Source organism: Canis lupus, chromosome 23, assembly GCF_048164855.1.
Source record: "Canis lupus baileyi chromosome 23, mCanLup2.hap1, whole genome shotgun sequence".
NCBI lineage: Eukaryota > Metazoa > Chordata > Mammalia > Carnivora > Canidae > Canis > Canis lupus.
Window position 1 is genome coordinate 9,471,153 of NC_132860.1, and position 25,434 is coordinate 9,496,586.

The 25,434-nt window shown below is 45.3% G+C and overlaps 3 protein-coding genes across 8 annotated transcripts in view; 1 reads left to right on the forward strand and 2 right to left on the reverse strand.

Moving 5' to 3' along the window:
- The window catches only part of LOC140614678 (uncharacterized), a 23,494-nt gene extending 23,111 nt beyond the window's left edge, over nucleotides 1–383 (reverse strand). The window contains exon 1 of one of the 2 annotated variants that reach the window (XR_012015476.1): nucleotides 132–383. The gene's annotated coding sequence lies outside the window, so the exon portion shown is untranslated. The remainder of the gene's footprint in view (nucleotides 1–131) is intronic. The other variant, XR_012015474.1, reaches the window with a different exon arrangement.
- The window catches only part of E2F8 (E2F transcription factor 8), a 17,611-nt gene extending 572 nt beyond the window's left edge, over nucleotides 1–17,039 (forward strand). Inside the window, exons 1-13 of one of the 5 annotated variants that reach the window (XM_072793794.1) lie at nucleotides 8–264; nucleotides 1,431–1,560; nucleotides 3,322–3,600; nucleotides 3,989–4,145; nucleotides 6,282–6,596; nucleotides 6,821–6,982; nucleotides 8,683–8,745; nucleotides 10,506–10,709; nucleotides 11,025–11,112; nucleotides 11,369–11,900; nucleotides 15,316–15,448; nucleotides 15,566–15,954; nucleotides 16,265–17,039. In XM_072793794.1, the coding sequence (XP_072649895.1) occupies nucleotides 1,546–1,560; nucleotides 3,322–3,600; nucleotides 3,989–4,145; nucleotides 6,282–6,596; nucleotides 6,821–6,982; nucleotides 8,683–8,745; nucleotides 10,506–10,709; nucleotides 11,025–11,112; nucleotides 11,369–11,900; nucleotides 15,316–15,448; nucleotides 15,566–15,954; nucleotides 16,265–16,447 (2,520 nt within the window). In that variant the 5' untranslated portion in view covers nucleotides 8–264; nucleotides 1,431–1,545 and the 3' untranslated portion in view covers nucleotides 16,448–17,039. Of the gene's footprint in view, nucleotides 1–7; nucleotides 265–804; nucleotides 1,104–1,430; nucleotides 1,561–3,321; nucleotides 3,601–3,988; nucleotides 4,146–6,281; nucleotides 6,597–6,820; nucleotides 6,983–8,607; nucleotides 8,746–10,505; nucleotides 10,710–11,024; nucleotides 11,113–11,368; nucleotides 11,901–15,315; nucleotides 15,449–15,565; nucleotides 15,955–16,264 lie in introns of those variants that run through there. The other 4 variants (XM_072793790.1, XM_072793792.1, XM_072793793.1 and 1 more) reach the window with 4 other exon arrangements.
- The window catches only part of ZDHHC13 (zDHHC palmitoyltransferase 13), a 100,895-nt gene continuing 88,690 nt past the window's right edge, over nucleotides 13,230–25,434 (reverse strand). Inside the window, exon 17 of the mRNA XM_072793798.1 lies at nucleotides 13,230–13,254. Within this exon, the coding sequence (XP_072649899.1) occupies nucleotides 13,245–13,254 (10 nt within the window). The 3' untranslated portion in view covers nucleotides 13,230–13,244. The remainder of the gene's footprint in view (nucleotides 13,255–25,434) is intronic.

The following is a 25,434-nucleotide window of genomic DNA, read 5'->3' on the forward strand; positions in this document are numbered from 1 at the left end:
CGGGATCGCCTCGCGCCGGGAGCGGGTTAATTTCAAATCGGGGGCTCGGCTGCTCCGGGACGGTCACGCTCCCTCCGCCCGCCCGCCGGCCCCCCAGTCCCGGTCCCGGCGTTGCCCTCCGCGGCACCCACCTCGGCGCGGCGAGAGGACCGACTGACGGCCGGACGCGCGGGCTCCCGGACCCGGGAGGGGAAGGGGCGCCGGGGGGGTCCCCGCTCGCTCAGCCCCCCCCCCGCCAGCTCCAACCGTGAGGTGAACTGACAGGTCAGCGGGACGCACCGGGACGCGGCGCCCAGCCGGCCCGGCCCCGGGAGCGGGCTCGGCAGGGCCGCGGCCGCGACGGCCGTTTCCCGCCTCTCGCTCCGCCGGGGGCCGTGGAGGGAGGAGCTGAGCTCCCGCGCAGAGGGGAGGGGGCGGGCGAGGGGGAGGGGCGGGGACACCGTGGTTCCGGGCGCGGGTTTGCCCGCGCTCAGGCCCCGCGCAGCCGAGGGGCGGCGCCGGCCACGGCCCGGCTTTCCGCGCCAAATTTTTAAATCGAAGGCGCAAGGTCCGGCCCCGCCCCCGGCGGCCGCCGCCAATCACAGCCCGGCGCCCCGCTCCCTGATTGGTCGGGAGTCGTTGCCTGGTAACGGCGGCGAAGCCGTCCGGGAACTGCAGGGCCGGCGGCGCGCGGGCCGCGCGGGGGGAGGGGCAGGCGGCGGGGCGGAGGGGGAAGTGCGCGGGGCGCGGGCCGGCCGCGGGGCGCCTACCTGGTGGCTTTGCTGCACCGACGCGTCCTCGGGGAGGGGGGCGGGGGGATCCAGCACCCGACACTGAGCACACGGCGCTTTGCATCTTTAAGGATGTCTTAAAAAAAAGAGAGAGAGAAAGTCTTAAGCATCCGGCGCTCTTTAAATACCCGGAGGACTTTTTGGAGCTTGAAGGACTGAATTTGGAAGCTCCCTATCAAGCTGTTTCCCAAGACTTTGCAGCTGACCCTGTGCACGTGTGTGTGTCAAGGGCAAAAATTCAGGCATCTAGATGCAGACGTTGATCCAGATGCTTGGGGTCGTGTCCGCTCAGCCGGAGGCGGGCTCGGGGCCGGGGCGCTGACCTGGGAACAGGTGGGTGCTCGTGCTAGCTGCGGTCCCCGCGGTGAGGGCCGGGAATGGCGCGCCTTCTGTGAAGGTGGGAGACCACTGTCACTGGGAGCTTTGTGGTTTGCTTTAAGTCTCACGACAGCGGATCGGTTTGCTGGAGTTTACAGGCGTTTGATGGAGGTTCTCGGCCCGGCGGGGCTTAAGCTCTGGGACGGAATAAAATGTACATGTAATTTGTCATTTTTCGTTAGTCTTTGTTTAAGTGGCCTAGCGGTGTCCATGAAGGAATATTCAACGGAGCTCCTGGTTTTATTTTTCTTTTAACTGTATCTGTTTCCTTTTCTTTTTAAGGAAAATAAACTTTTTAATAGAATTGATTGGACTACTTAAACCATCTCAGGGTGTTGGGAGAAACTCCAGATTTTTCATTTTTAAAGAGACTCTAAATGTATGAGAAATTTACAGAATGGAGAATGAAAAGGTACCTTTCTAACTTTAGTATTCCTCCTTGCAGTTTGAAATGCGATATCACCCTGATTTCACCCCATCATTTTTCCACATCCAATATCGTATTAATGCCACATCCCTTTTTAGTTAGCTTCTGTAAAAACCCCGAAGGAAGGGAAATTTAATTTTTAAAGAGGGGAAGAGTTTGGCCAGAGGTAAAGTAATCCAAAGTTTTTAACGGTTTGATTCCAAACGGAAGTCCCAGAGATAAGCAGAGAGAAAAGGCATTTTTAAGAATAATAAAATTGGTTGGCTGCATTGTGATATTTCTCAGAATTCTTGGACAGTTAGAATTCAGAGAGGGCATTTGACAAGATTTGAGATCGGATTTCTTTTAAGGTAATTTCCTACCAAATCGGCAGCTTCTTAAACTTGAGGTAGACATTTTGCAAAATAACAACAGGTTTTTCAGTAAGGGTATCTTGACTGGTGTCCAACTACTGATAGATTAAAAAAATGAAAAAAAAAAAGCAAGTTCCTCAAGTAAGAGAATTGCTATAGTTTCTGATAGTCTGAGGCAGAGAACTTTAGAGAAATGCCTTTAGAGAAACGCCATTCTAGGTTAGCACCTCTTGGGTGCACATGCTTGGGAGGGTCCTCCGTTGTGCCCATCAGGCTGATTTCCTTGTAAGAACACTATAGTTGGATTGAGGATATTCCGGTTTAAAGCCTGTGCAACCTCTCTCAGCCAGGGTCTCCTCTTCTGCAGAATGGGACTACAGGATTTGGTGAAAATACAAATGGAAAAGCTCTTGACAAATCCCAAGGAGTCAGAGACGTGTTAAACAGCCTCATTAATCTTTGTTCCTAAAGTCACTGAGGAACCAGAGTCTCTGTGTTCTTTCATGTATTGCCATTCCAAGCATTTTCTCTAAAATAGCCACAGATAGTAAGAATGTATGGAGTCCCCAGTGGCGGAAAGTAAAAGAAACATAATCTCCATTCATCCTATTTGTAAACTGCTATTAATTTACCCTCATGCTTCAGTGGCAGTCCTACCTCTGCTAGGAACTAGCTTTGTGACTTTGAATAACTAATTTTATTTCTCTGGGCCCCATTTTTCCTTTTATAAAGTGAGAGGGGTAAATATTCAAAGAGCAGACTTTTCTTTGCTCTGGATTTTGCTCCCTACTAGGTTTTGCCTACCAGTATGACCATGGTGTGACCTCACCCTTGTCCCCTTGGCTTTCTGCCTCTTCCACATCAATGGCATTTTACCTCTTTAGCCTTCGGTGCATGTAGCCACTGTGTCAGATGGACACACAGAGGAATGGGACACGGTTTCTGCCGTGTAGGCCTTGACTTATTGCAGTGTCCTGTGTAAAAGTCACTCCTAGGAGGTTTGGGTCGCTTACAATCATCAGTCCTATTAGGGAAAGCTGAGTGAAGGGTATATAGGAACACTCTATACTACCTGCAACACTCTTCTAAATCAAAAATTATGTCAAAAAGGCTGTAAAATTAGGCTTTGAAGGGTTTTTCGTTTTTTGATTCTTGGAACATAAGAAAAATTTAAGTCTGTGCTTTACTGCAAGATTAAAATGGCAGTTTAGCTAGCAAAAAGACCATAAGCGTCAAGTGATCATTGGAATACAGTTACTAATTTAAGTGACTCTCCAACCTCATTAGGCAATTTTTTCCTTAGCAATATTCTATTTATTGTACAATTTCTAAACTCAAAAGCTATCTGATCCTGTTTTATAGTGGATTTAATTTTTAACTTGTTTTAAACCAGGAAAATCTCTTTTTTGAGCCACATAAAAGAGGACTAATGAAAACACCCCTGAAAGAATCCACTGCAGCAAATATAGTGTTGCCAGACATCCAGCCCGACTTGGGCCCTTTGACCACACCCACCAAACCCAAGGAAATCTCCCAGGGAGAACCGTGGACACCAACAGCCAACCTGAAAATGCTCATCAGTGCCGTGAGCCCCGAGATACGAAACAGAGATCAGAAAAGGGGGTTGTTTGACAGCAGAAATGGATTACCTGAGGCCAAAGATTGTTTACACGTAGGTTTGCAGAAAACTGGGTGGAGACTGGTGGGCACCGACAGGCCCGTGGGTGTGTGTGTGTGTGTGTGTGTGTAGGGGAGGAAGGAGGTGCTATTACAAAAGTACCAGCAATTTAAGCATCTCCACCTACAGACTGTTACTAGCTGCCTTCAGAGCACAGGAAACGTTTTGACTCCCTCAAATACAACACTAGAAATTTTGAGCCTTTGACTTATTTTCAGTTCAAGCTTCCTTTTTAGATCTGTCAAGCAGTTTATCTTGGCTCACACCTCCCCCCACTCCAAAATTTTGCAGCTAAGCGTGTTAGCCATCGAGTGCAGGCGACCTTAATAAACCTGTCAAGCTTTATTTCTGGTTCAGACATTACTGACCTCTTCTTTTGTAGGAACACTTATCCGGAGATGAATATGAGAAATCCCAACCAAGTCGAAAAGAGAAGAGTTTAGGATTGTTGTGTCATAAGTTCTTAGCACGATATCCTAACTATCCCAACCCCGCTGTGAATAATGACATCTGCCTTGACGAAGTCGCCGAGGAACTTAGTAAGTGTGCAGAGAGCTCACTGAGACGGTTAATAATTAAAAGTGACTTCATGGACTTGCTCCTTCAGACCCATGCTCATCTAGCCAGTGTTTGTCATGACGCAGCGATGCCACGTAGGAATGATAAATCTCTAAAGCCCTGTCAATCTAAGAATAAAGGCATAGAGTTTCCACTTTGAGTAAGTCTTCAAACAGAAGTAAAAAAATCACAATGGAGATTGCTTCTGATTGCATTTCGAAAGCTCTGAGGCTGTAAGGGAAAGCAACATTGTTTTATGACTTGTTTCATAAACAGCTGCAACTTTGAACTTCTGTCTCGGTTCTCGCCCTGAAGAGCTGGGCTGAGGAACGGTCTCTTCACAGTTTATGATGAGGATGTGCTGCTGTGAGTGGAAGCAGGGCTTTAGCGCTCCCTGCACTCTGCTCTCCTGAGGACCAGTACATTTCTGTGTTTGGTAAAAGTTACTGTGTTCCTCCTACCCCTTTACTCCCTGAATCTAGTTACAGCTAAAAAGGGGTCTGTGTCAAATGTGGGATATCTTTGGAGTTGTGACAATACTATAATCTGGCACTAAAGAGATGATGCAGGAGATTTTTTTTTAAAGGCTTTATTCCTTTGAGAGCGAGCGAGAGAGAGAGATACAGAGACAGTAAGAGAAAGCAGACGCAGGGAAGAGAGGGAGAAGCAGGCTCCCCACTAGGCAGGGAGCCTGACACAGGGCTCCATCCCAGGACCCCGAGATCATGACCTGAGCTGAAGGCAAATGCCTAACCAGCTGAGCCACCCAGGAGCCCCAGTGCAGGAGATTTTAATATATAGCTATCATTCCACGAAGAAAGTTTTACTTTCCAGATACATGTTTATAAATATCAACTTGATTTCACATTTTAAGAATATGCCATTTTGGGCAGCCCGGGTGGCTCAGTGGTTTAGTGCCACCTTCGGCCCAGGGCATGATCCTGGGGACCCGGGATCGAGTCCCACATCGGGCTCCCTGCATGGAGTCTGCTTCTCCCTCTACCTGTGTCTCTGCCTCTCTCTCTCTCTCTCTCTGTCTCTCTGTCTCTCATGAGTGAATAAAATCTTTAAAAAAAAAAAAAGAATATGCCATTTAGATTCATCAGTTGACATATGCTTTATCATTTCCATGTAGGCTATACCTTTAATTCAGCAGGTAGCTGTTGACCACCTACTGTGTGCCAGGCAATGTTGTAGGAGCTTCAGATGACATCAGTGAATGAAAAGAATAAAATCTTTCCTCCTCTGGAACCTACTTTCTAGTGGGGTCCAATAGAGAGGTACACAAAGGACAGATAGTAAGGAGAGCTAATGATAGGTATTATACGAAGCACATAGTAAGCAAGTGGTAATAATGTATGTTAGAAGGTAGCACATGCTGTGGGAAAAATAAAATGTAGAACAGGGTAAAGGGGAACCAGGAGTGCTGGGTGTGTGCTTAAATTAGGTGGTCAGGTCAGGCCTCATTGAGAAGGTAACATCTAGGCAAGAACTTGAAAGAGTGGAGGTGGGGAGCAATGAAGGCATCTGGAACAGGAATTCCAGGCAGAGTAGCCTACTACAAAGGCCTTCAGACAGGGGCATATCTGGCAGGGTCCAGGAACAGCAAGAAATCACAGTGTTTTATACCTATCATCTGACAGCTGTGTGTGTCTGTGTGACACACACATGTGCATGCATGCCCACATGCCCACGCAAGCTTTGAAGAGTAATAGAAAAAACAGGTCATGATATGTGGAATTTAGAGCATTAAAGACTTGTGTTTGCCACTTACTGGCTCTGTACCTTGGGGTGAGCTGCGTCTCCAGCCTAAGCTTCTATTTCCTCGTCAGTAAAATGTGAATAGTAACACCCGCCTCACCAGTTTATTGTAAACGTTTCCTAAAGCTGTATGGCACACAGTAGGCCCTTAATGAAGGTTACCTGTCTAATTCATATTCTTTGTACACTATGAGAGCAGAAACATGTCTTTCTCACCTTCACACTCTCTATTGAGTGTAAATAAAGTTATATCATCCAGACCCCGCTGGTCAATAGATCAGGGTCGAAAAAGTTACTCCGTTCTATACACATTACAAAATCTGATCCTAGTACGTACAATTGCTCGTTCTTTGCAGATGTTGAGCGGCGACGCATTTACGATATTGTGAACGTCCTAGAGAGCTTACACATGGTGAGCCGCCTCGCCAAAAACAGGTACACCTGGCATGGGCGACATAACCTCAACAAAACCCTGGGGACTCTGAAAAGCGTCGGGGAGGAGAACAAGTATGCGGAGCAGATTATGATGATCAAAAAGAAAGAATATGAACAAGAGTTTGACTTTAGTAAGACTTACAGTATAGAGGATCATATCATCAAATCAAACACTGGCCAGAATGGACACCCAGACATGTGTTTTGTCGAACTCCCTGGAGTGGAATTTCGGGCAGGTGAGCAGTGGTTCGAAGAGCCGGGCTACATAGCGCTTCTCAGAGGCCTAAGGGAAAAGGTTCCTTACAGAACACTGTTCTAAAGCTGCTGCTGCCTTTCAACATGTTAAAATGCTGCAGTTGTCAACTGTCTGATGAGGTTGTGGTATTTTTAGCCTTGTTACTTTAGAAGTCACTTGTCCCTTCATGAATTTTAATTCTCTAATCCTCATCCTTCTCCAAAGCTTCTGTAAACAGCCGCAAAGATAAGTCTTTAAGAGTGATGAGCCAGAAATTTGTGATGCTGTTTTTGGTGTCAACGCCTCAGATAGTAAGCCTAGAAATTGCTGCCAAGATTTTAATTGGGGAAGACCACGTGGAAGATCTGGATAGAAGCAAGTTTAAAAGTAAGTGTGGTGACTGTCATGGGCTTTTGGACCTCATCTTAGACTGTAAAATCTTACTTCTCAACTGATTTCCAAATACATTTCCTAGCCTGACATCTTCTCTAATTATGCTTTTGTACCTTCACTTTTCCCCAGAAGCCACGATTATACTGATTATACCGGTTTTTGCTAACATGCAGGATTCAAAGATACATATATAACGAGTCTTATTTGTCCAGCACTTTGGCTTATAAACAGTTCCTTAAAAGTTACCTCCTTCGATACTGTAACACCGTCCCCATTTTGCACACGTGGGCCCTGTGGGTGCCTGAAGTCTAAATGAGCAGTAAATTGTAAAGTGGGTCTGGAACCCAGATCTCTGCTCTCATATATATGGGTAGAAATAAGTAACTCTTCTAAGATTGTTCCTAGAAGTGACCTACCTGCAGCACAGTTGGTTGGCCATTTTGAAAACAATGGTCTTAGCCAGGCCTGCTCAAAGTAGGAAAGGGGCCTGCACTGGGTTCCTGACGCAGAGCTCAGCCCGCACCTCAGTGACAGGCTTTGCAGGAGGCTCCAGGAAGAGATGCATGCAGAAAGAAGTACTTAGCAGATGGGAAGGACCTGCTGCATGCCTACCTCTCCCCACAAGGCACGAGGCTAGCCTCAACAGGGGACCCGCTGCAGGGAGGGGGGGCCAGGAGTTGTCACCCAGACTCCTTTCCCATCCCTGTAAACCACCCTAGTCCTGAGAAAGTAAATTCAGATATCTCCAGGTTGATAGTGTCTCTATAAGACAAAATTAAGTCGAGGGTAAAGGCAATAATACTGGCAATTGCCTTGGGAGACGATGGGATTTCAGAAAACACGTCCCGGGACTCTTGATGGGCTGCCTGTTTTTTCTGACTCCCCAGACAGTTTTCAGCCCTCCATTTCACTGGTTAGTCACAGCGCTGGAAACCATTCCAGGAACTGCAGATGTATAACTTGCTGAATCCCCAGGGAATTCAGAACTTTCTGGCATGGCTGTGAAGAAGGGGCCCAATTTCTAATTTTGTACTATCAAGCTGGAAGTAAAGGCAGGCTTCTTGTAACAAACTTTTTTAAGATATGTAAAATTTGTAGAATTAACTAATCTCTGCATTGCCTCTCACGTAAGGACAATGATAAAACTATACAAATTTTGATGGGGTATAGAATCCTCTATGCTTATGGTAGTGAATAAGTCTCATTGTTATAAACTCTCCCAAGTGGGAAAGCGATACATTTATCATCAGTGCTTTATTTCGATTCCTAGAACTCTTCTGAATCCTCATTAGAAGATTCCCAGCAGTGGGAACTTTGTATTCAAAAATCTGTAACGTAGTTCCCAATAGGGTGATCTCATGAAGTCATTTTTTCCTTTTTCAACCTTTGTCATTTCAAAATTCGGTACCCGCAGCAACTGAAGTCTTTTCAATATTTAAACCTGTTTTTTTGTGTGAGTTAAAGCAGTAGCACCAGAATAACTTGAAAGGGTCCCATTTTCCTCTGTTTGACGTTGATGGCTAGGATAGCTCTTTGAATATACGTGACGTCCTTAGGAAGCAGAGTCCTTTGATCTTTCGTTATTCCATTAAGTGGTATATATACCTTTTATTTTCCAGCAAAAATTAGGAGGTTGTATGATATAGCTAATGTTCTGAGTAGCCTGAATCTTATCAAGAAAGTTCATGTTACAGAAGAAAGAGGCCGAAAACCAGCTTTTAAATGGACAGGCCCAGAGATCAGTCCAAGTCCCAGTGGTATGTATTTGCTTCCCTTCATTCTTCGCTTCATTGTTCTGAATTAATGCACATTGGGAGATAGTCTCCCTTTCTCTCCCCACCCACACTCCCACGTGGCAAGACTGTAAGTTGCTGGAGAGACAGAGACGAGCGCCAATATGGAAAGCGCGGCGGCTGGTTCCATCAGCGACCCCAAGATCCAAAACGCCTCTTACCCTGTACCCAACAGGCAGAGCCTGTGTGAAAGGATCTGAAAAAGTTGAAAATCTCAGAAAATCCATAAGAAACTATTGCTTAATGATTATCCTGTTCAGCGACCATAAAGGAGCCCACACACACTGAGAATATGAAATGAATTCATTCCAGTATCGATACTCTGGTCTCCATCTCAATTCTGGGGTTCTGACATTTTGCATTCCACCAAAGATCCCAAGCCGAGGTGTTTGGTGGCAAGAACACAAGGCCACGGAGGTGGAGGGAAGCTCATTAGCTGTGTGGCCTGGAGCAAGTGATAGGTCCAAGGCTGTTTCCTCCCCGTGCAATGGGAAGAACAGTGGTTTGTTTCCAAGGTTATTGTGATTTTCAATATATGTTGACTCTTGAACAACACAGGCATTAGGGGTGTAATCAAAAACCTGCATATGACTTTAGAATCCCCCAAAACTTAACTACTAAAATAGCCTATAGCATTGACCAGAAGACTTAGCAATACCATAAAGTCAACACATACTTTGTATGTTATATGTATCCTATACTATATTCTTACAATGAAGTAAGCTAGAAAATGTTACTAAGAAATCATGAGGAAAAGAAAACACATTTACAGTACTGCAGTGAAAAAAAAAAAAAATCTGTGTATACGTGGACTTCTACAGTTCAAGAGTGGGCTGGGACCTCAGAGAGAGGTCCTTTGGTGCAGGGATGCAGAGTGTAGGCTCTAGGGCCAGACTGGCTGGTTCATATCCCAGACTCACGTTCTACTAGCTGAGAGACCAAGGTGAGTGGCTGAGTGTCTCTGAGGTGGGGCTGCATTTCCCAAGAATTACCTACCTCATGGAGTTGTTGACAGTGTCTTAGTCTGGTTCAGGCTGCTGTAACCAAATACCTTAGACTGGGTGGCTTACAAGCAACAGAAGTTTATTTCTCACGGTTCTGGAGGCCGGGAAGTCCGAGATTGTGGCACCAACATATCCAGAGCCTGCTTTGTAGACGGCCGTCTTTTTGTCATGACCTCACAAGGCAGAAGGGAGTAGAGAGCACGGTGGGGCCTCTTTTATAGGAGCCTGAATCCTGTTCAGGAGGGCTCCGCCCTCCTGACCTAAGCACCTCCCAAGGCCCCACCTCCTAACACCATCGCCTTGGGGGTTAGGATCTCAACCTGTGAACTTGAGGGGCCCAAATATTCAGCCCACGGCAGTGAGGTTTGCCATCTGTCATCGGGTTAGGACTCTACGGATTAGAAGATGCACAATTTTGTGTCTGTATCCGTAAGAAAGAGAAACCACTAATGATTACACTCTACTACACTACTGGTTGGTTGTAGGATGCAGTGGGTTTCAGAGATGTTAAAGCTTGAAATCTTACCTCAGAATTCAGTTAAAATAAGATGAACAAGGTCTGTGCATAAGGCACATCAGACAGGGTCTGGCCCCAGGTCAGTGCTTTATACCTGTGGATGCTTTCATTCCTAACATCGATCTCGGACTACACTTGGACTTCATCTTCCACGGGGAGGCCGAGCCAGCCGGGTTTTGACCTCCTGCCCTTCTCTCTTTCAGGCCGGGGCCCAGTCCTCCCTCTCCCCTGCTCCGATCTGGAGGCGAAGCATCCTTCGAAAGACAACTGTGCCAAAAACCTCTTCTCCACGCGTGGGAAACCGAACTTCACTCGACACCCATCTCTTATTAAACTGGTAAAGAGCATCGAAAGTGACCGGAGAAAGATCAATTCTGCCCCCAGCAGCCCCATCAAGACCAACAAAGGTATGTTTTCATTAAGGTTTTGGGCTCCGCTCAGAAGAATTCCTTTTTATCGGCTTCTTTAGCTTAGTTGATCCCTACGGTACTCGTTAGAGAACTGTTTTCAATACCCTTCTACCCAGACCCACTTGAAGCCTAACTCCTGTATGAATGAAAGGATCAAAAGGAATTGGTGGGCTTTATCGTTTAATTGCTGTGTGATTTGGGGGGGAGGTGCAGGTTTTCTGTTCCTTTGTCTTCAGTGACGTTTCATCTGTGTGAGCATTCAGTTTTTTGCTTTGACCAACGCTCTTCCCCCACCCTTTTCTGTTTTACCAGCTGAGAGTTCTCAGAATTCAGCACCTTTCCCAAGTAAAATGGCTCAACTCGCAGCTATTTGCAAAATGCAGTTAGAAGAGCAATCAAGGTAGGTGGTAATACTCTTTAGTGGCAGGATGAATTAGTTTTACGTCGCATCATTAGGATTACTTATTTTATATAAAACTCCTTGCTAGCCTGGGAAACTGGTGAGATAATCTTTTCTATAACTCTTAGGCAGTCATTACAGACGCGAGCTGCTAGTTTCATGAATGCATGGCTTCAATCTAGGCCAATCTAAAGTGGTGGAACATTCTAGAGAAAAAGTGTTTCCAGTGTGTCATGTTGGAAATCTTGTCTTTTAGTGAACCCAGAAAGAAAGTGAAAGTCCAGCTGGCAAGATCTGGGCACTGCAAACCTGTGGCCCCTCTGGACACCCCAGCAAATGCTGAGCTGGAACTGACGGCACCGTCCCTCATCCAGCCCCTGGGGGTGGTCCCCCTCCTCCCCAGCCCCTTGTCACCTGCGGTGCCGGTGATCCTACCTCAGGCCCCTTCAGGCCCGTCCTATGCCATCTACCTGCAGCCTGCCCAAGCCCAGACCATGACGTCACCCCAAGGCCTGAGCCCCACAGTCTGCCCCACTCCCTCTTCTAAAGCTACACGATCAAAAGATGCCACAGATGCCACCACCGAGAAGGCAGCGAGTGATGCCGCCAAGGCCAGTGCGTCCACCAGGCCCGGAAGCTTGCTGCCAGTGCCGGAGAGACCAGGTGCCAAGACCCGAGACAAGGAGCCGGCTGGAGAAAGAGGCTCAAAGAGGGCAAGCACGCTTGAGGACGGTGGTTCCAAAAAGAAATTTAAAGAGGACCTAAAAGGACTTGAAAATGTCTCCGCGGTAAGTACAGCCTTGAACTGTGTCAGGCTTTAGAAACTCCGCAGTTGGTCAGAGGAGAATTCAGTAGCTCGTGAAATTTATCAGAGCAAAGGGCAGTTTCTCAGAAGATGAGGAACCGTTCCTTAGCATCCCATAATCCAAACAAAGCCCCAGACAGCTAATCCCCTGACGGGGATGACGACAGGGACATTTTTAACCTTTGGAGGAAGGGATTATTTGTTCGCTTTTTAAAGCACCACGGGTGGTTGTCCTTAAGTCCATTTCTCTGTCACATACTGGAATGCAAACACCTGTCATGAAAGTCTTAAATAATTTACAAGCAGACGTAACCCCAGATGAATGGATTGGATGCATAGGGTTCCTCTAACTCCTGCTTTCTGAGTCATTACCTAATGTTTGTTTGATGTCACTTACCTGGCATCTGTCGCCTGGCAGACAAACTGTACCCTCTGTTTTTCCTTCCCACCTCAAAATTTAAACCAAAATTTCTGTTTTGTGTAATAGAATAGTCAAGCTTATCTTGGCCGATGGTAGGTAGATTCGATGCGCCGGCTCCCAGGGATTTCCGTGTTCCAGATCATTTTTTTCCTGGGTGGGGTTAAGTTTAGGAAGGAATGGACATTTGTTAGCTGCCTACCAGTAGGCACTCTTATACACCTCATCTCCTTTTTTCTCCCTCAAGACAATTATATATGGAAGGATGTTATCACCAAATAAACAGAGGCAGAAGTTAGTCCCTCATTTTGTCCCTGTTATTAACTTATTTTACTTCTCTACATCTTTTTTTTGCACATCCGTGAAGAATTTATCCTACCAGTGTTTTCCTGATCATCGCCTGGGTATAAAAGCACTGTGGTCTGGAGCAAATCAGACCCAGCACCTGCCTTTGGTGACTGTTGCTTTTGAATACTTGCCCCAGGGCCATGTTGCAGTTTTTGTGAGGTTAAGTGAATTTATTACATGATAATATACATAAAGGGGCCTGTGATCCTTTTAAGGCGCTGTATAAGCTAAAGGGTATTATCCCTAACTGTTGTTATTAAAGAGGCTTTAGAGTTTGTCAAATCTTCCCCGAGGATGGCCTCATGGTAACCATTCAAAACATCTATTATCTTCTCTAGTATCATTTTGCATTTAATGTACATGCGAAGGGGAAAATCACAAGGCTCTGGCTTGATTCAATTTTCTGGGAGGTCCATAATCTCTTTGGGCCAATGGATATGATTTAATAATGGTCCCCTGTTGCCCACTTAGTCATTCAGGATTAGGATTCTCAGTAGATAGATTTTCCACGTCCCTTTGCTTCTTTTTTCGTCTCTGTGACTTCATGTTGACCATTTCTTTTCAGCATGGACTGAGCGGAACAAAGAAAATCAGAGATTCCTGTGTTAATTCATTCAGCAAACATTACTGAGAATCTGTACACTTCTACGGGTGGAGAGAAGACAGTGTACAAATAAACAGAAATATGTTAGGTAGTGAATGACAAGAAATAGTAAAAAAATAAAACAGGTTGATGGAACAGGAGAAAGGGGAAAGAGGGCTGATGTAGCCTAGATGACAAACATGCAAGCTGAAATATACCAAATTCATTCATCCTGCTAATTAATTAATAGCTCTGGTTTAAAAAAAAAAAAAAAAAGAAAAGGAATTGACATTATATAGGTTAAAAGATTTTTTTTGAAGAATGCAGCTTGTAGAAAATTGAAAAATAATTATTAGTAGAGGTTTTGCTGAAGATTTGAAAGAATTAAACCAGCAACCAGAGTAACTTGTACTTTGAGAGAGTATGATTAACGGTGGCAAAGAACAGCTATTTGTAAAATGCCTAAATCCACCCCATTAAAAGTTTCTATTCCTGCAGCTTTCGAGGAACCAGCCAGTAAAGCTGTGGAACGGTACCAGACATTTAAGAAGCAAAATTGATAAAGAAACAACAGTGTCTTGGGGGCACTGTGAGCGAGGATTGCAGGCTCTGCATTCACTGGTTCCCAAGGAAAAGATGGGACCTATTAACAGCTAGATCAAAGTGCAGGGTGTTGTTTTGACAATGGCGAGAAGAAATATCTGGAGGAAGATAAAAGGAGGGCCCCCCAGGTTACAAGAGCTGCTTTTAGCTTTTGCCAGGCCCGCTCATGGTAAGGCGGAAACAGACGTCTCAGGCAGTAGCCCCCCAGGCAGGCAGGCTGTTTGGAGAAGTGCAGCGACCAAGCAGGCTTGCTGAGGGGATACACACAGCCCAACACTGGCCATTTCTGTTTAGAATGTGACTTAATTGCCTAAAGCTTTTGCTCTGTGACTTGTGGGTCTCCAGTATGAACCATCCAGTTCTCTTTTTCTTGTTATCTGTAGGTTCTGAACTCTGGGGCCCTGCCCTGTAGTTGTACGTTATCAAGAGCATTTGCTTGGTATCCGCTGGGACCTAAGGTCCTGGGGAAAAACCCACAGTTGTATAACTACTTAGTTCTTAATGAGGGGTCAGCACATTTTTTCTGGGAAGGGCCAGCTACTAAAGATTTTTGGCTTTGCAGGCCATATGGTCTCGGTGCTGCCTATGCACTTCTGCTGTTATTAGAAATGTAAGAAAGCAGCTATAGCCAGAGCATAAATAAATGGACGTAGCTGTGTTCTAGTAAAACTTTATTTCTAAAAGTAGCCCAGAAGCCGCATTTTGGCCTATGATTTTGGCAGCCAGCCCCCTTCTCTAAATCACCATTTCTTAAAATGTTTCCCTTGAATACCAACACTACCAAAAATGTAGCTGCCAAGTTGCCCAGGAAATGCTATATGCTGGATGCCCCCCTGGAGATTTATAATGCGTTCCATCATTACAGCCCCTCAGAAATTCTCTAATAAAGTCACCATTTTTTTTTCCTTTGTTCAACCCAGTATTTCCAAGACCCATTCGACCATGATTCAAGTAGGGCTAACTTGCATCCCATGGAACCAGGGTTCCCTAGAACACTCTCTGGGAAATGACCGTCCTGCATAATTCAAGAACAATCCTATAACAAATACAGCAGCACCACCATGGTGCCCCGCTGCATTAAATGTAATTCTGACATTTAGCGCCACTTCATACCAAAAAGTCTGATAGCGGGACTTAGGATGTCAGTGTGAGGGGGTGTGTTGGGCACATCCTACCTCTAAGCAGGCTCACTGCTAGCTTTAGGACCCTTCCGGAGACCACAGACAGCAATGGAGAAACACATGGCTTTTAACAGGACGGGTATTGGAATGGGAGGGAGCGAAATCGTCTTCCAGTAGCTGCATAGGTGGCCTGCCCGTAGCCCATACCACTGGATGCTTTGGTCTGATAAGACAAACAACCGCTAAGGGATATGAGTCCTGGCACAGGTACCTGTCCATTTTCCTTCCATATTCATATGTAAAATAAATCCTCCTTGTTTTCTAGACCCTGTTTCCATCAGGATACCTAATCCCTCTCACCCAGTGCTCGTCCCTGGGGGCAGAGTCCATTCTGTCTAGTAAAGAAAACTCCAGTACACTTTCCCCAAACCACAGGATCTACAGCTCCCCCATCACAGGTGAGTGTCTCTAAAACACTATGCAAACGTGGGTCAGGCCCAAGTTCACTTAAGCCTTATAAGCCTCTCCGACAAATGCCTGTGCTTTTAAGATATTTTCCCCCCTTGTCTTTCCAGGTGTTATTCCAGTGACGTCATCCGAACTCACTGCTGTTAATTTTCCCTCTTTTCATGTAACACCTTTGAAGTTAATGGTCTCACCAACTTCGGTGGCAGCCGTGCCTGTCGGGAACAGCCCGGCTCTCGCTGCGAGCCACCCTGTTCCCGGTCAGACCCCAAGCTCAGCCATTGTAAACTTCACACTGCAGCACTTGGGACTCCTCTCCCCCAGTATGCAGGTGTCCGCCAGCCCTGGAGCTGTTCCCGTGTCTCCAAGACTAGAGGGCATTAGTGTCGTGCCGGAAAGTGCAGGCACTCAGCAAGGAAGGGCCACCAGGTACGACTCGCCAGTGCCAGGCCAGAACCAACCAAATGGACAATCAGTTGCTGTGACGGGTTCACAACAGGTGAGAGCATTTCCATCCAACGGGTTTTTTTTTTTTTCCTTTGGGTCACTGAGGCCCAACTATCATCAGTATCACAGAAGACTCACTTTTGCTTCCCTTCCTTGAAGAAGGAAAGGATGGGAGGGGGAGACTGAAGGCCTAGCTGCCTTCCAAACCCAGCAAGAGTACCCAAGGAGTCCACCGAGCCATTTGTAAAATCTGCTGGGCTCCCACCGTGTGCCACACCCTTCCGGCCCGGCCCTGTGAGGCTATCAAAGCCATGCCTCCCTGTGCAGGTTTGACTTGTCTTTCCTGTTCTCTTTCCCATTAGCCGGTTCCGATGACACCCAAAGGGTCACAGTCAGTGGCCGAAAGTTTCTTCCGGACCCCGGGTGGACCAGTGAAGCCGACAGGCCCATCCTGCATGGATTTCGATGGTGCTAAGAAAACCTCTGTAGGAGCTCTCTTTGTCCCACAGAGAAAACTGGAAGTCTCAACAGAGGATGTCCATTAATTGACAAATTGGGCTTCATTTAATTTTCTAAAAAGTTGTTTAATAGAGAAAAAGTAATCAGACTGATTTGGAGAACACAGTCTCTGAAAATACTGTAAATATGTTGGGACTTTACTTAATTTCAAAGCAGATACTTGTTTTCCTTCTTATACACACACACACACACACACATCTATCTATATATATATATGTTTGTACTAAGCTAATTTCAACTATCAGACCTACCAGATAAAAGCAAAATGTTGAACTAAGGTGTATTAACTTTCTGGGAGAAAGGATTTATTCTCTGAGCTGTGCCTATGCTATTATGCCAAGTAACCGTATTAAAGTTTACTTCCCTCTGACTGAATATGTGACATGCGCGGTGCCGCATTCTCATCACCTTTGCACAATGGAAACGCTGTGATGTGGAATGTTGTATTTTTAAATGGGATGGCTGTAGCTCTGTTTTTTGTAATTCCTTTAATCTGTTCTTGTTGCCGTGTGTCCTTTTGTAAAGTTTGCAATGATCCTCAATCAAGTCTATGGAAAAATTATTTATAAAGTGTATTTTTAATCATAAGTTGTTCAAATTAAAACTTTTCTAAATGTATTTCACATTTTCATTTGGCCGGTTAGAGCGCTGCTGGGAGAAAAGGAAACGCTCACTAACCGGGGAGGCGGATGCTTGGTAAGGACAGTGCCTTCGGGGTTCCTTTAGATGTGCCACGTTTATGAAATGTTCCTACCATCTTCCCTGTGGCTTGACTTTTCAGCGGTGAAAATGGCTTTGGAGAGGCTGTTGTGTGGCTACAGACACCCAGCAGAGTCTCCCATGCTTTCCACCATGCCCTGGGAGATTAGAAAATGAAAGGTGTAAGGGTGCTGCTCCCTACACTGGCCTGGCACTTCCAGCTCCGGCCCCGTCTCCTGCCGTCTGCAGGCTCCAGTCCTCCCACCACACTTCCAAGCAGGGGATAGGAAAGTAGCAGTAAGGATTCTAATTTGCTCAAGGAGCTACCGCAATAAAGTCCCATGAGCTCCAAGAGAAGGAACGAGCTGCACGGGGGTTAAGCATGCATTTCCTTGACCCCCGTGTTATGGGATGAACTGCACTTTCACAATGACCCGGGCTTTCCCCGGTCAGGGTCTTAAAGGATCATCATGATAGCTATTTCCTGTATATTTACTACATGCTAGTAGGTACTGTGCTATACATTTTTAAAGCATTAGCTCCAGAAGCTAAAAGGATGAGGTCACTGAGGCTCACTGGGATTAAAGCGAGAAGCCCAGATTCACTCTGCTAGAATACGTAATGACTCACGGGTACCGGTCTCTATCTGTTCCCCATCCACTAACACGTGAGCCCAGCTGCTGCGGTAGGAGCCAGGCACACTCAGGGTAATGGGAGCATTGGTAAGGTCATCCCTTTCAAATATACGTGTTTTGTTTGCACAGCCGAGTACAGCGAAGAGCAGATTTTCACACTGATCTGCAGACTCCCCTTCCTTCACGCTAGAGAACCAATCTGAGCTATTAATTCCAAAGGACCTCTCTGCCTTTGCTGTTACGCTACCTCGGGGTCCTGTGAACGGTTCCTGATAGAACAAATGGCTCCTGCCTTTAAGGTACTTACAGTTGAGGAAGACAGGATGTATGTGTGAATAAGTGGAGAAGCATTTCCATGCAGGAAAGAGGTGGTAACTTGCCAAATGGTAAAGACAAGCAAAGGATGCCAGTCAGTGGAGGCCACTAGATTCAACTACACGCAGACCACTGAGAAACCCACCCGGTCGTGGTAGCTCTGAGGCGCTGAAGCCCCTTGCATCCCCTCGCCCTCCCCTAAAGCTGGGTTTGAGAGACGAGGCCGAGACTTTGTTCTGCCCCCTTACTGGTTCCTTCCCAGGATGCAGGTTTGGGGAAATCAGATGCACAGAAAGAAGGAGCTGTGTTCGACTCCAAGACAGCTCGAGATCGTCCCACTCAGTTCTTCCACTGGACATTCATAAGTTTGCCCCCAAGCCCCACTTCCTGGTGTGCATGCCTTCATGGGATCCTCTCCCATTGAGTGTGGGTGAGCCCTATGTCTTCCTTCAAACTAATAGGATACGGCAAAGGGGATGGAGCGTGCATGATTACATGTACGTGGTTATGAGCTTACATTACGTAAGATTGTAGTGTCACCCAATTAGGGAAGCCCGGCACAGCCTTGGAGCTGAGGGGAGCCTGCAGCTAACACCTAACAAGGAACCAAAATCCTCCATCCTAACCTAGAACCACAAGGCACTGAATTCTTCTAGCCACCTGAGTGAGCTCACAAACTGCTCAGTTTACCTGCTTAAGTTCATTTAACTTAATGTAAGCTTAACTTAGGTTGCAAGATGAGCTTGCAAATGGATCTTTCCCCAGTCGGGCCTCAGATGAGACTGCAACTCAAGAATGACACTTTGATCGCAGCCCTGGGAGACCCCAGGCAGAGAACCCAGACAAGCTGCTCCCGGGCTCCCGACCCACATAAACTGTGGCGTGGTAAAGCTGTGCTGTTTTAAGATGCCAAGTTTGTGGTAATATGCTGTGCAGCAACCGATAACTGATACAACCACTATTACACAGCGATGAATTCATCGGCAGTGGGACAACTGGTAACCCATCGGTTCTCCTAATTGTCATCTTCCAGTTTGTCTTATGGTTCGTTGGTTTTATAGACATTCATAGGAGCACAGAGCACTGGGACATGGTAACCTGGAAGGCTTTCATGGGAGAAGCAGTGTCCAATCATTTTAAAGCAGGAATCAGGGCAGCCCCGGTGGCGCAGCGGTTTGGCGCCGCCTGCAGCCTGGGGTGTGATCCTGGAGACCCGGGATCGAGTCCCATGTCGGGCTCCCTGCGTGAAGCCTGCTTCTCCCTCTGCCTGTGTCTCTGCCTCTCAGTCTCTCTCTCTGAATAAAATAAATAAATCTTTAAAAAAAAAAAAAAAAGCAGGAATCAACTTTAAAGATGCAAGCAACAGCATAGTAGCGGACAAAGTTATCTGTCCAGAGTGCCATTTCTCTTCCTAAGCTGCTTCCTAATTTCCTCTTAGGGAATTACTAGGTGGAGCCCACAGACTGTAACTGGGGGCCCTACCCACATCTAGTAAGAGTAGGCATATCACCCAGCCTCAGTCAACCTCCCTGGGATTTGATGTTCCATTTCACCCTAGCAGGGACTCTCACTGCATGCCATTCTGGCTGCCAGGCTGGGGATCCTGCATCCCAGCTTCTAGAAAGGCCATGGTACCTCCTCCTGTGCAAGCCTAATTTTCAGCCATCCACTGACTCTGCGAGGCTTTGGCGTCCTTCCAATAAGTTTCCTTGGCTTAAAGTTGCCAATCATTTCCACTCTTGGTAACTAAAGGGCTCTTACCAAACCATGGAGGGAACCCCATAGCCAAGGCCTCCCAATTCCCTGGGCAGATCATTCCCTGTTCCCTGGACCTGATGGAATCCAGCCAAGGATCGAATAGATAAGGTCTTAGGGAATGCTTATCTCACCAGCAATGCAAGCAACTCACCTAAGTTCAAATGAACGCCAAGTGCCATTTAAAACACCTGAAAGAAGAGATGCAGGGACCCCAGGAAACCGATAGAATTTGATACAAGAAAATTCTTTTAGTCTTGGCTTTAAAACAACTTCCCTTAGCCCTGTCCTTTTCAAGCGATTAGTGTTCCTGCAGATAAAGGATAAAGAGATTTTCAGAACTTAAGCAGATAAGCTGTCTGAGCAATCCTATTAATTATATAGAAGAGTGTGGGGTGACTGCAGAATCCCTACAGTGTGTATCACCAACTGGTAGTTTTCAAATCTTGAGGGCCTAAAATAAGAGATAAGTTGGAAGGAAAAGTGTCATCATTTTGTTTTTGTTTTTGTTTAAAAAAAAAACTATCAATTTTTAAATCAACTTTTAAAGAAGTGATTTTACACCTCAGTGTCCTATTTGAGTACATTCAGGTCAATTATTTGCTGGATCGGATCAGTAACTAAATGAGGATGTGTCATAAGGGCCAACATTTTGTAGGAAAATACAGGTAAGGAGTATATTATCAGTGTCCCCTGACAGTCAAGTGATAAATTGCAGTTTTGATAGGCTGCAAGAGAATCTTCCATATTCCATGAGTAAGGCTCAGTCTGATTTGCCCTGTATAAACCGAATTTTACTTAAAAAACTCTTTTTTTTTTTTTTTTTTTTTTAGCTTTTACCACTTGCTTAGCACTGTGTTATGCAAGATAGGGCCTATTGTCCTACTTTGGATAAGAAGAGATCCTTTGTGTGCAAATCTTCTAGAAGTTTATCCTGAATAAAAACTTCCAGTTACTGGGGCACCTGTGTGGCTCAGTGGTTGAGCATCGGCCTTTGGCTCCTAATGTGATACCAGGATCCGGGATCGTGTCCCACATCGGACTCCTTGCACGGAGCCTGCTTCTCCCTCTGCCTATGTCTCTGCCTCTTGTGTCTTTCATGAATAAGTAAATTAAAAATCTAAAAAAAAAAAAAAAAATACCCGCAAGATTTCTAGTTACTAATGACTAAAATCTTTCTAAAATAATAATATAGCCCCCAGATTATTTCATTTTTAATTTATCTTTTTTAAAGATTTTTATTTATTTATTCATGAGAGACACACAGAGAGAGAGAGGCAGAGACACAGGCAGAGGGAGAAGCGGGCTCCATGCAGGGAGCCTGATGTGGGACTCGATCCCGGGTCTCCAGGTTCACACCCTGAGCCAAAGGCAGACACCCAACTGCTGAGCCACCCAGGCATCTCAAACCCCCAGATTCCTAAGTAGAGTACTTGGAATCAAATTTTTCTTCATGTGCCAGAAACTCATGAGCACTATTGTTTTAATTTCAAAGTCAACCAACAATGGAGACCATCTATGATACAGTAATACCCTTGGGGGCTATTTGACATGTAGGTCTGTATGCTCCTAAAATAACTGGCTCCAGAGTACTATGCCTTTCAAGCTCTATTTTTATGGTCTTTGTTTCCAACGTTGATAGCAGCTTCCGCTTGCCTCTTCTGCTCTACCCTCATGAAAGAACCTCTCTTCTAACCCAGAAAAACCGGAGGATTCCAAGGAACTGAGGTCACCACACTTGCTTTTATGAAGCATTCCAAGTTGATAGATTTCAAACTACTTAGGGAATGTTCTATCTTTCCCTTTGGGGTTGGGGGGTGGTGAAGGCCATGAGCTTCATCTCAGGTGTTCCCCTTGCCAATCCATGGTCTTTCACAGTGTCCACATGAATCCAAACTTGTTCGTACTGAGAATCTGGGACCGTGGTTGAAGGCCAGGAACATAAAATATAAATTATATACCTATATTCATTATCAAAATCCATCACTTAGGCAATAAGGGCTTTTCCATATGAAGATATTCTATGAAATAGGACATGTCCTAGGTGTACTGGGGGAAAGAGTGTACTCAAGAGTTAAAAGGAATCATTTTTATTGAGTGTCTATTATTAAACCAACTTCAGAACAATGTTATAAGGTGGTTACTACTGGCCCCGTTTTACAAATGAGGAAGCTAATCTCAGAAAGCTGGAAGAAGGTCCCAGTCACCACCTAAGGAGGCAGAGCCAGCATGACGTCCAGGTCTGCCTGGCAACAACACCGCATCGATTCCAGAATACCACACTCCCGAGTGCCACCGTGCTAAAGCCGTCACACATTTCCAGATTGTAGTAAGACAGGCTGGTTCCAGATTTTTCACTGGAAAATGAGAACAGAGCTCCAAGAGCATTACTCCTGAGGTGTCTCTGATTTTCAGTGTTCCACCCGTAATGATTTATACCGCACGGAGTTATGTAAGCCAGAACAACACTCCGCAAAAACCCCTTCATGTTATTATGGTTGTGCTTTTGAGTGGGCCCACAGAGGAATGCTTGGTTTTTCAGATTGAGTGGTTGGTGACTGCTCCGATTCTCCAACCCTCTCTTTTAGGACTTTACTTCCCCAGCTCTTCCTACAATTGTGCGTGGTCTAGTTCCTATAAGACAGCCCTTCTATCATAACTCATCATGGTTCTGCTTCCCTGATTAAACTCTGACCATGCATGCGGCACTCTGGGGAGGACATGGGATGGGGGATGTTCCAGAGGTGGTCAGGGGCTGGCTCCTTCCCAGTGCCCAGAGAATAGGCTATGCCGGCAAGTCGGCACTTTACAAGTGGTGGATCGTTTTGGTTGCCAATATTTTCCCCACCACAAATCTAGGCGCTAAAGCATTTTTAGGTCATAGTGCCCTTTACAAATGCATTGCATGGAACTCAGCCACTGCCCAGCGCAGCTGTCTGACTCAGCTCAGTTATGATGCCAGGACACTCTGCATCCAAAGACTCACCTGACTCACTCAGCTCAGACAGAAAGTGCATGGCTGAGAAGCCAAAGTTAGGCTTCGAGTCCCAGCTCTGACCCCCCAAACAAAACACTTCACTTCTCAGGTCTGGTTTCTTTTTCCATAGACATGAGCTCAAGGAAATACCTTCTGAGATCCCTTAGAAATAAATTTTCATGAAAAGCAAATTTAAACTCACCGGTGATTCCTAGCACATAGGAAGATATAACCCTCAGCCAAAAGAATTTCGTCAAATATATGGGAAAGGATTAGTCCTAGGGAGGAAAGGAGGCTCCAAATGAAACCACTAATCCTCAGACTTTAGTATAACCCATATTCCTCCTGGCTAACACTAAATAAAGCAGACTTCGAATTTATTGCTGCTATTATTCCAAGAAGTTGTAATTTCCACAAAACTAATCTTACAGGTTGGGAGTCCATTTGGTTTATTGGTTTTAATATCTTGACTTTGTCTATTAGTTCTATTTTTTTTCCTGCTCTGTGACGTTATTTGAGATGTCCTGTGTCATCTACAGCTTGAGGGAAGTGAGTGGACTGGCAACTCACTTAAGAAGCTTTATGAATGCATATTCTGAATGTAGAGCTTGGGCACCTCAGCGTTGGATAGAAATTTGGAGATCATCTCATCCAGGGGTTTCCAAATTTCCAGTATGGACCCCCACATTGGGCCCTTGAAACCAGTGCCAAGCTGGCTATATCAGAAACCCGGAAGCATTTTCTACAGATTCTTGGGTTCCTATCCTCAGAGATGAGTCTGAGGTAGGGCCCTGGAATCGTTGGGGTTTTTTGTAAGTTTCCCCGATTAATTCAAAGTGGTTGCTAGGTTTGAGAATAACAGTCTGGAGGAACCTTCATCTGGTATTTAAATTGTCATTATAGAACCTCTGGTCCTATTCAAGGCAGAGTAAGTCCATTACAACCTATCTCTCCCATTGATTATAAGTAAAACCTCTGGACAGAATACAAAAGCAATTAGCTGAGGACTCTGAAAAGTAAACAGTAGCAAATAGATTGAAAGGGGAAGTCAAAACTTGGAGAACAGCTGCTATGGCAGTGAACTTAACCTGGTTTTTCTTTCCTTCTTTAGTTCTTGGCTTTAGTTAGACGGTGGGCAGAGGCCTGGAGCTGAGCCACAGTATGACAGCAAAAAATCCCAAGGGAACCCCCTGTTCTAGCCGGAGGATCAGGAAAAGGGGCCCTTTAAGCAAAAGATGGAGAGAATCGCTTTAATTTTCCTATTTTTATTCTTTTCTTTTCTTTTCCTCCTTCGGGGTCCTCCTAGCCCGGAAGTGGCACTGTCATGGCGGCAGCAGCAGCACTGGCATGGGTCCCTAAAACTCTAAGACAACCATCCCTCAGTGCCCAGGGACTGGAAAAAGGAATCTCAAGGGTCCAGAGAGTATGGGATTCCAATTACTTTCTTCTCTTCTTTCTCTTCAGGTTGCCCTGAGGCACCCCTGGTGCTCAGAATTTGTGTCCAAGTGCATAGGCTAAAATCTGAGAGAAATACTGGCTTTCTAGTCAGAAGGCTAGGAAACAGGACCCCTGAGAGTCAGAGTGTCAGGGAAATTCCAAGGATGAGAAAGTTAGAGAAGAAAATCCCTTAATTTTGTATATGAACTGCCACTAGTCTTAGATTCACCCCTAAATTATGCATGCACAGAACAGACCCAAACAAGAATAGGGAAGGCTTTGAGAACCAAATGATAGCAATCACTACCCAACTAACAGATTAACTCCTGAATGGGGTATATGTTGGGCAGACACACACAGCACAGCAAAAATTTTGAAAACTAAACTGACTTTGGGACCACCGCTCTCAGAAGGCAAGACACAATTCGAGCTATGAACCAAACCAGGTATACTGCCCGCTAAAATAAACCATGTAAAAATTAATGTCCTCCAGAGGATTTTATAATAGGACCCAGAGTCTCACAACATAATATTCAAAATTCCAGGATACAATTCAAAATTACTTGACTTACAAAGAAACACAGAAAAGAGAAAAATCTGCTCAGTTTTCAAAGGAAAAGACAATTGACAGACCTGAAACCCAAGATGATCTGGGTATTAGAATCACAAAGATTTTAGAGTGGCTATTGTAACCATGCTCCATGCAGTACACAGATGCTCTTGAACTGAACAGAAATAGAGATGTTCTGATTAGAAAAATAGAAACTGTAAAAAAAGAACAAAGTGGAAACTTTAGATCTTAAAAATACTATTTCTGAAATAAAAAGAAATTCATTGGATGGACTCAATAGTACCAACAAAAATGAACATTCTCCAGAGATTTTGTTTTTCTCCAGAGATTTTAGCAAGACTGAGAATCAATAGAGTCCAGAAATAGACCTATGCAAATACAGTCAATTGATTTTTTTTAACAAAGTGCAAAGGGACTTAAATGGAAAAAGAATAGTTATTTCAACAAATAGTGTCAACATAGTTGGACACCCATACCCACAAAAAAGTAAACATCATCATACACTTCATACCTTATACAAAAATAAACTCAACATGGACAGTATGCCTGAATGTAAAATATAAACCTATCAAACATTTAAAAGAAAACATAGGAGAAAACCTGTGTTGCTTTCAGTTAGGCAAA